The sequence below is a fragment of the Eptatretus burgeri genome, chromosome 4, assembly GCF_056783735.1.
Source record: "Eptatretus burgeri isolate ZD-2024b chromosome 4, Ebu_testis_v1, whole genome shotgun sequence".
NCBI lineage: Eukaryota > Metazoa > Chordata > Myxini > Myxiniformes > Myxinidae > Eptatretus > Eptatretus burgeri.
This window is the reverse complement of record NC_140964.1, coordinates 74105514-74115513: the sequence shown is the minus strand read 5'-3', so window position 1 is coordinate 74115513 and position 10000 is coordinate 74105514. Positions and strand designations below refer to the sequence as shown.

At 43.5% G+C, this 10000-nt stretch overlaps 1 protein-coding gene across 3 annotated transcripts in view; it reads left to right on the top strand.

The window, feature by feature from the left end:
• The window catches only part of LOC147028357 (DENN domain-containing protein 3-like), a 134285-nt gene that overhangs the window by 79344 nt on the left and 44941 nt on the right, over positions 1-10000 (top strand). For all 3 annotated transcript variants that reach the window (XM_085878676.1, XM_085878677.1, XM_085878678.1), the window contains exons 19-24: positions 1351-1512; positions 1652-1781; positions 6780-6887; positions 7036-7190; positions 8525-8682; positions 8800-8936. In XM_085878676.1, coding sequence (XP_085734802.1) covers positions 1351-1512; positions 1652-1781; positions 6780-6887; positions 7036-7190; positions 8525-8682; positions 8800-8936 — 850 coding nt within the window. The remainder of the gene's footprint in view (positions 1-1350; positions 1513-1651; positions 1782-6779; positions 6888-7035; positions 7191-8524; positions 8683-8799; positions 8937-10000) is intronic.

Genomic DNA, 10000 nt, shown 5'->3' with positions numbered 1-10000 from the left:
CCCTGAGAACATAACATGAAACAAAAAACTCTGTGAACAAATAGGTGGGTTAATGGACAGAAATTATGAGTGGAAATACAAGAGGATGTGACCTGGCAGTGGACTGTTGCCTGAAGCATGACTGCAAGGAAGAGTGACATTAGACCGACACAGTGAGATAATTCTGCGTGCATAAGAAAACAGGAAGAAATGAGTAAATGTAACGGGTTAGCTTCCATTTATAGGGAGGCCAAGATGGTGATAGTTTGTCTTTTATGCATGAATTCTGATAATGCTATAGTTCAGTATCGAGGATGTCAAGGGAGATGTAAGACCGGATGACACCTGGTAAAAGTCTGAAATGCCACCAATCTGTCTGTGCTCAGAAAGAGGTCAGCCATCGGTGTGATATGCCTGGTGTTTGCTTAATGGTTAGAGTGGTGGGCTTTGGATCCTAGGGTCCTGAGTTCAAATCCCGCTCAGCTGTTGAATTAATACCAGGTGGGGTTAACTTGGCCTGTCATCCGTCCGAGGTTGGCAAAATGAGTGCCAGCATGCTGGTACACTGTGTCGGGGTGGCGCCCCATCCAGGATTGCGCCCAATAGCCAAGGAGACCGGTTAAGCAGCACCAACGCTCTGCAGAGAGTATGGTCCCAATCTCCTTGGTGTTCAACATCCAAATAGTGTTGAACACCTTGGATGCCACTTAATTCACCAGTTACAGGTGGGATGTCAGAGCACCAACACACAATGTCAGCAGTACTCCATAATGCTGCAAGTAATTGCTTTATTGGTTCTGAGGAGATGAGTAATGCCAAGGAAGGACCTGCCTTGGAATAAAATAACAAGTCCTTGTATGTCTTCCAAGGCCAAATTTGAAACTTGAACTTTCCAAGATTAATCATGACTGATGTTAATACTTTGAAGTTTTGGAAACTCCACTTAGTTGAGGGGCCATTTGCAAAAGAAGATATGGTTTTCCAGGCTTTCCTGGAGAAAAATGTCGAACAATATGAGATTTACCTGGCTTGAAAGACATACTTGAGATGGCAGACCAGATTCCAATATTATTAAAAGCTGACGAGAGTGAAGCAGCTGCAATATTTCTGTTGCTAGATTGCCCGATCATTTGTCACAGAATGGGGCTTTTAGCAAAATTGAACAGGATTATTCCAGGAGGTGGAAAGATCTTTTCCACAATATAAACTTTCTGTAATATTATTCATGAAATATCTCGGTGTGAATGTTTTTGTTGAATTCATTTTTTAGCTTATGGGTGATTGTATCATAATGTTATTGGTAGATTTCATGCGACCATTTTGGAACGTAATGGTCATGAGGTAAATAAATTTGTGCGGTCCCATTAACAGGCAGTGGAACAGGTGCAAAGTTATCTCAAACCAATGCGTGGGTTGTGTGTATCCACACGGAACAAGCCAAAGTTTGTTGCCAACCTCAAGGCGGATAGCAACCTGTGGTACTTCACTGTCATGGAAATGTGGACCGGCATGATTATGGCCAACACCTTCAAGGTAAAAAACAAGAGTACTTGAGGAATGGATTCGGATTGCAGGTCTGGCCAGAAATTCACAAATATTAATTTCCTTTTTGTTGAGACCAATTTTGTGATAAAGAAAGGGAAGGAATGAATGTGATATTTTTCTATGGCAGGACAACCATTATGTGGTTCAGGCCATCAGTCATATATTGCAAATGGCAGCTGTGGCACATTGTCTTCCAGCCAAAAAGGCCACTGCTGCAGCCGCGTCCCTCGCCCACTTCACCAGCACTATGAAACAAGGTTTGCATATTATTGATGATGATCATTTACAGTTTTGGATAATGCAGCACAATCAAATGAACTTTTTATGGCTTAGTTAAAGCAGTGTGTAGAACATTACTCTATTGGCTGAAAATTATATAATGCTTATTCTATAATGAACTGAAGTACCCAGCATTACCCAAGGACTGTCAATGAAATACTCGAATAATTAAATTTGTGTTGTTGACAACAAATCACAACAACCTCAACATGCAATCTTCACAAAATATATGACTCAATCATTCTTGGGTAAAACCCAGGCTGTGTGTAAGCAACATACTCAAGGCCTGAACATGGCAGTGTTATTGTAAACCTGTGTAAAGCAGTGTTTTTAATAACAGATGCATGTGTAAGCACAATAATAATTAAATTTGTGTGGCTGACAACAAATCACGACAACCTCAACATACAATCTTCACAATACATATTACTCGATCGCTCCCAATAAAAATAATGCAGGCAGTGTGTGAGCACAAGACTCAATCCAGGTCTGAAGGTCAATTATCTGGTTTTATTTGGGGTCAATTTTTTGTTATTCAAACATAGCCTTTGACCTCCCTCTAGATGAAAGAGGAGGCCATGCAAAGTTTGGTCGCACTGGTTCCTGCAGGGATGTAATGATGCAACCAGCAGCCACAAGCTGTACACGACAGCTGGCGATGGGTGGTGGGGTGCTGTGAATGATGCACTGAGAGACATTAAAAAAGTGAGTGAGGGGTGAGAGAAGACAAAGGAGTTTTTGTTTTGTATATATGCTCTAGGCTCGTGGGAGAGCAAGAGCAGCGAATGCAATGGAACAAAATAGAAAGGGGGAAACACCAACAGCAGAGTGCAAATGAGAGTGAGATCAAGGGCAGGGGAGAAGGACAAACTTGGGTGAGCAAGTTGCACACAAGCTGTAACACAGCAATGACAGGAAGGGGAAAGTGCAGATGAAACAGAAAAGGAACAAACCAACCAACAGGCTGACAAACTAAAAGAGGTGAGGGACGGAGGATGGGTGGTGAGAATCACAATAACCTAGAAAACGGGAGTTCTTGGGAATGGGATCATTTGGGATGGAAGAGGTCAAGAGTGTGGATGGGGGATGACCTGAGGTAGTGGTGAACAGCTGTCTTGATGTTCTGGAGGGAAGAATGGGACTGAACAAACTTGGGAAGTTGGTTCCACAGAAAAATGCACCAACTGAGTGCAGGTGAGCAGTGAGCCTGGATTTTTGGAGTTTAACAAGAAGAGGTTTCTCTTGCACACTGTTTGCCCTGCGCAAATCAGGGCGGGACAGAGCCAAGCGAGGACAGAGGGTGCAAGACCCAGAATGAGGCAGTAAAGGACAGAGAGAACAGTGACCTGTCTGTGATGTGAAAGTGATTGGCCCAGAGACTCAGCATCATTGTGGGGGATTCCAATGATTTTGAGGGCCTTGCTTTCAACGGCATCAAGAAGGGCAAGGTTGAAGGCAGGGGTGCCAGCACAAAGGGGAGGGCAGTACACCATCAAGCTCTGAAAGAAGGCCTTGCACGTAGGTTGTTAAAACTTCAGATTGGCCAAGGAAAAACCTTGCATGAGGGAGCATGCCCAATCAGTGGCTGGCTTTGGAAGTCATCTTGGGGGGGGGGGGTGATATGGGAGAAAGGGGAGAGCATATGAAGGGGTATGTGTGAGGAATACCAGTGAGGCAGAGGATTTGAAAATTCTGCAATTTTTAAAGTCTATAATAAATAGATGGTCCCTCATATTCTATCACATTAACATGTAGAGTAACATTCTAATCCTGTTCATCGTCCAAAGTGCAAACAACATATGAACATGGTTGGGTGATAATATTATTGCATAAAAGCTTGAAGCTTGAAATGCAACTGTGCAGGAAACAGCAGTTCTTCCCATTAAGACTGCATTGACTTGATTGCGGAGAACAGCACACAAACGTCACTTGGCTAAAAACAAACAACAAACCATGTGCTGTAAGTGCAAGACGGTAACTCATAAAACAGACTTCCATTTAAGGTTTTCTGGGGTGGGGGAGTTGGGAGATATATAAAGGGAGGGAAGTGGGAAAGACACATGGGGGGATGATGAAAGGAGACATGGTGCACATAAATAAGTGAACCAACTACACACACACACACACACACACACACACACACACACACACACACACACACACACACACACACACACACACACACACACACACACACACACACACACACACACACACACACACACACACACACACACACACACACACTCACTTTCCCGACCGTATGGATCATCAGCTGGGTACCGTTCTTCCTCAAGGTTTCGATCCTTTCAGCCCAGAACCTCTCCAAAAGACAGATCCACAACCTTGGTCACGGATCCACATCAGCAGCTTACCTACATCAGCAGATCCACACACGTGGATACTTTGAGACCTGGTGGGTCTCCGTTCCATCCCTCGAAACCCATCCATGTGTGGAGATGGCAGCCAACAATAGCAACTTTCACACATACACACACATATATGCATGTATATATATATATATATATATATATATATATATATATATATATATATATATATATATATATATATATATATATATACATGCACACACAAAGTTGTATACTTTGAGACATGGGTGATGAAATCCGCATTTGGAAATTACAGACACACAACACAATAGAACAATTTAATGAACAGGATGGCTAAAATAGTTATACACCTCAACTTGTAACTTGAATAACTCATAAGGGAGTGACCAAATTTCTGACTTCCTGGATCATCAGCTGGACTTCGTTATTCACAGATGTTTCGAGCCTTTCAGAACACAGAACCTCTCCTTTCAGAATTCAGATGCTCAGAACCTCTCCAAGCAATTCAGCACTTAGAACCTCCCCAAGCGGTTCAGCACTCAGAACCTCTCCAAGCAGTTCAGAACTCAGAACCTTTCCAAGCGGTTCAGCACTCAGAACCTCTCCAAGCAGTTCAGAACTCAGAACCTTTCCAAGCGGTTCAGCACTCAGAACCTCCCCAAGTGGTTCAGCACTCAGAACCTTTCCAAGTGATTCAGAACTCGGAACCTCCCCAAGCGGTTCAGCACTCACAACCTCTCCAAGCGGTTCAGCGTTTAGAACCTCTCCAAGTGGTTCAAAACTCAGAACCTCCCCAAGCAGTTCAGCACTCAGAACCTCTCCAAGCAGTTCAGAACTCAGAACCTCCCCAAGCGGTTCAGCACTCAGAACCTCCCCAAGCAGTTCAGAACTCAGAACCTTTCCAAGTGGTTCAGAACTCTGAACCTCTCCCTTCAGAATTCAGATGCTCAGAACCTCTCCAAGTGGTTGGTCCAGAACATCACCTGTAGGTCGACATCAGTAGATTTGTGACCTCAACTGCATCTAAACTCATTCAATCCACCAATGTAATCTCAATTGTTAAAATTTGCCAAATAGTTTTACCTATTTATTGTTACGGCTGTGGAAATTCGCAGAGCACCATAAAGGATATCCGCAAGATAAGTTATATCGCTAAGTGTATGTTCAGATAGATTTCCCCACCATTGTTTAATGGGTATTATTTGTGTCACCCGGGCTGTGATCTTTGAGTTAGCCTTTATTATTTTACGATCATTATTTTTCAACAACCACAAACCACCACCACCACCAACATTGCTCTCAACAACTGCTTCAGACCAACCACCTTTCCACAACCATACCCACACCTCAACAAACCACGCCATCCTCACCTCTATACCCACAACCGCCAACATCGCCTCACCACCTTCTCCACCCCGTCAATCACCAGACCACCATCTCAACCACAACGCCAACCACTGGCCACGCCACCACAACAAACAACCACACCACCAACCTCGTCGCAGCGAATCACATCTACGCCATGGAGAACAAGAAGAAGCTCCAATAACACACTTCTTGGAATTTCCCCTCAGAACTGGTAAACAGAAGTAACGGTTACGAAACGCATGAAAACCCGACTCCTCTCCGGGAATCTTCCTCCCCTGCGCACCGCGAAGGGAGGGGCGATTCCCCACCGAGATAAAAAGGGCGCGTTGAGACGCCGAAGTCTTGTCTTGGAGTGAGTGGGAGAGAGTGAAGTGTGGAGGAGTGTGGAGTTGTGGAGGTCTGGGAGCGGAGTCGAGCTACAGTCTGGGAGTTGCGGTCTGGGAGTGCAGTGGAGTCTGTCAGCCTCTCGTTGGTCGTTTATTTGTGTGAATGTTGTGGCGCCATGTCCCGCAAGTAGAACTGTGTAAGTGCTTGTAAATAATAATAATAGACGGTTGTAGTGCTTTGCCTTGTTCATGTCTTGTCCCTTCCCGCCAATTTCATTGCATTACTGTACGTGTTGTTTTATAAATAAATGTCCTTGTGTGAATGTTAACCCGTTCGTCGTGTCCTCTTTCCCCATTGAACCGCCGTATTGCTCTCGGAATAATAGCAGGCTTTTTAATCGCCGAAAAAGGAATTGGGTCCAACGAGGCCTGGCGATAATACACCGCTCGGTTATTCCAGAACGGAACGAACCGCTTAAGCGGTTCGTGTCCAAGCAGGCCTTCATTGAGGTACGGTCTTTCGGTAGTCTGCCCACGCGAATACTTAGGTATATCGATAATTCGGAGATTGACCGTGTCGCGTGCGGGTGGAGTGTTGACTCGGCCGTGGTGTGCGCTTAGAGCACATCCGTGACTGGTTTTCAACGTTGTTCCGGAAAGTCGCGACTGAATTGTCCGTCCGGTGGGTGAGACGGCCGCCATTGGCTAAAGCGGCTGTTCGCATGCCGGCGGGCGGAAATTCGTAACAATATTTTACCTGTATAAGACTTTCATGTATTATCATGCCTCCCTAATCTTTATAGCATGAGTGCACACTTGCTTTGAGTGCAAGCTTGCACTCAAGGCAAATACTTTTTTTTTTTTTTGGAGAGATAGCCAATTTTTGGGAGCTCTAAACAAACCATAAAAACCCTTTTGTGTCCTGTAGGTCCAGTTGCAGTCTCAATGTCCACATATAAGTCCTTATACCACCAATTGAGCCCAGCTTCTGGCCTTGAAGGAATGCACTCTGTGGATGCCATGATTTACATTTCCGGTAAGACCAGTAAGATGATCTTACAGAAAGATGCATCCATGAGAAATAGTGTGTGGTCTAACTCAAGTTATTGATTGACAATGGAGAATTTTTGATGGTGCATGCATTTAGGAATCGTTATCTGTGTTTATCCCTTTTTATTTTGCAGATGAGGAGCCGATTGGGGCCACTTGTAGCCTGAGAAAAAATACCAGTCGTTCTGGACGGCTGTGGTGCGCATTGAGTTGGGGCCGACTGGTAGCCTACAACACACAGAGCTGGAGCAATGAGAAACTATGTGTACAGGCTGGCAATCGGAGAGTGGTATGAAAATGATGATGAGAAATGGCACTTCCTGGGATAGATAATGAACATTTGGGAAAACCTAACAACCATCACTTGCTGCAATTTATTTCCTGTTGGTAGTTGTCAGGAGCTGGATGTTTGATTGTCCTTGAAAACACAGCCATTCTCTTTGCACTTGCTGTTTATTGTTTGGGTTGAGCTAAAATAAACAGTCTGTAATTCTGTGAGCCAATATTCGGTTGGTTTATCTTTTTTATCCTCACGTCTTTGTCGGTTCATGTAAAAGTGTGTGTTTTTTTGTTTGTGTGTGTTTTTTTTTTATATGCAAGGGTCTCGACTCATGGGCTATTGAGGTCAATGACAAAGGGCAGCAGGTTTGCAAACTACCAAAGGCTGTGGGATTTGAGTGGAGGCGTGGGGTGGATATACCCAAGGAGGAAGGGAGGAATAACACAAAATTGATAATGATGGTCCAGCCAGGAGAAACAGAATGGGAAAGAATCAGTGTGTGTCAAAGAGATTATGGTTGTGTATGTATGAGCGTACAAGGTGGTGATGTGCAGCGCATTTGAAAGACTGAATTGAGGATGCCAAAACGGATGCAGGGAGATGATTCCACAATCTGGACAATATGGGGAGGAATGACTGCAGGTGGTTAACCAGTCTGGACTTTGGGAGGGTGACCAGGTGAGGGTTTACTCGAGGAACGTATGTGACTTGGGGTGGTTTCGGTAATGTAAAGGTAGGAGATGGCAGGATGAGTAAGGCCAGATTGTATAACTCTACTGTGGTCAGACTTTGGCTGAAGTTCTCTCAAATAACTTGATGTCATCATTTATAGTTCTTTTGATTTTAATTTCCCCAAATTGGCCACTTGTGAAAGTTGATCAATCAGTGTTTTTCGAAGCCTCAATATCTTTCATTTTTATCATCTTGCTATTGTTTACAAGGCACTTGTTTTCATCTTTGGATTGGAGTTCTGCTCATTTAACGCTTTTAGAGTCCGAGTCCAAAGCACTGATCATTGGATGTTATCTTTGATGAATCTTTGTTTATGACTTCTTAACATCACATATTCTCTTCTCTATTCCATAAGTATGAAGTATGTTTCCTTCTCTCAGTGATTATTTTGTTGCCTTTTTATTTTCAACTTTTATTTATGTATTTATTTTGCTCTGCAAATTGTGACACTAGCATTTTCATTTTCTCATTGTCACATTTGAAGCTTCTCCCCAAGTCGATTTGTGTATATTTTGTAAAAAAATAAAAAAAATGCGTGAAAGTGCAATTTCATTGTCAAACTGATCCATACTTAATGATGGGTGCAGCACTGGTAATAAACTTGTCCACAGAATTGCTTGCTCACAGTGGGAAACAAACAGATGTGGGCTGGCTCCTCGGACTGCAATATTTACATCGTGGACACCGCGAACTTCGTCTGCAACAAAATGCTCACTGGGCACAGTGGAGAAGTCACAGGCCTGGAGCTCATGTCAGATTTGTTTCCAAGGTGTGCGTCATCATCCATCGAGCTTACGCATGGGCTGTTGGAGCAGCATTGACTGAGCTACTGGTAGTTAATGGGGAAGAATATTCACGGCAAAATTGGTGCGTTTGTGTTTGCTAGGATGGTGATCTCATGTAGTATGAACGGACAGATTTTCCGATGGGACCTGGAAAAGCTCGAACCGCTGACACAATTCCAAATTCCTGACTGCCACACCCTAACCAGCATGCGGTTGAATGAACACCTGCTGTGGTGCTGTGAGTCCTGCACCATTCAGTGTCTGGTTTTTTTTTTTTTCTCGTGTTGATGTGGAATCAAACAAAAGCACATCCAGGAATACATATTGTTTGCTGCTCAGTTTGGGTCATGACCTGCAGATAATTTTCTAACCTCAAAGGGATGATCACTCACTTCCATTCTCTCTCTCTCTCTCTCTCTCTCTCTCTCTCTCTCTCTCTCTCTCTCTCTCTCTCTCTCTCTCTCTCTCTCTCTCTCTCTCTCTCTCTCTCTCTCTCTCTCTCTTTCTCTCTTTCTCTCTTTCTCTCTTTCTCTCTTTCTCTCTTTCTCTCTTTCTCTCTTTCTCTCTTTCTCTCTTTCTCTCTTTCTCTCTTTCTCTCTTTCTCTCTTTCTCTCTTTCTCTCTTTCTCTCTTTCTCTCTTTCTCTCTTTCTCTCTTTCTCTCTTTCTCTCTTTCTCTCTTTCTCTCTTTCTCTCTTTCTCTCTTTCTCTCTTTCTCTCTTTCTCTCTTTCTCTCTTTCTCTCTTTCTCTCTTTCTCTCTTTCTCTCTTTCTCTCTTTCTCTCTTTCTCTCTTTCTCTCTTTCTCTCATTCTCTCATTCTCTCATTCTCTCATTCTCTCATTCTCTCATTCTCTCATTCTCTCATTCTCTCATTCTCTCATTCTCTCATTCTCTCATTCTCTCATTCTCTCATTCTCTCATTCTCTCATTCTCTCATTCTCTCATTCTCTCATTCTCTCATTCTCTCATTCTCTCATTCTCTCATTCTCTCATTCTCTCATTCTCTCATTCTCTCATTCTCTCATTCTCTCATTCTCTCATTCTCTCATTCTCTCATTCTCTCATTCTCTCATTCTCTCATTCTCTCATTCTCTCATTCTCTCATTCTCTCATTCTCTCATTCTCTCATTCTCTCTCTCTCATTCTCTCTCTCTCATTCTCTCTCTCTCATTCTCTCTCTCTCATTCTCTCTCTCTCATTCTCTCTCTCTCATTCTCTCTCTCTCATTCTCTCTCTCTCATTCTCTCTCTCTCATTCTCTCTCTCTCATTCTCTCTCTCTCTCTCTCTCCTTGTGCTGCCCTC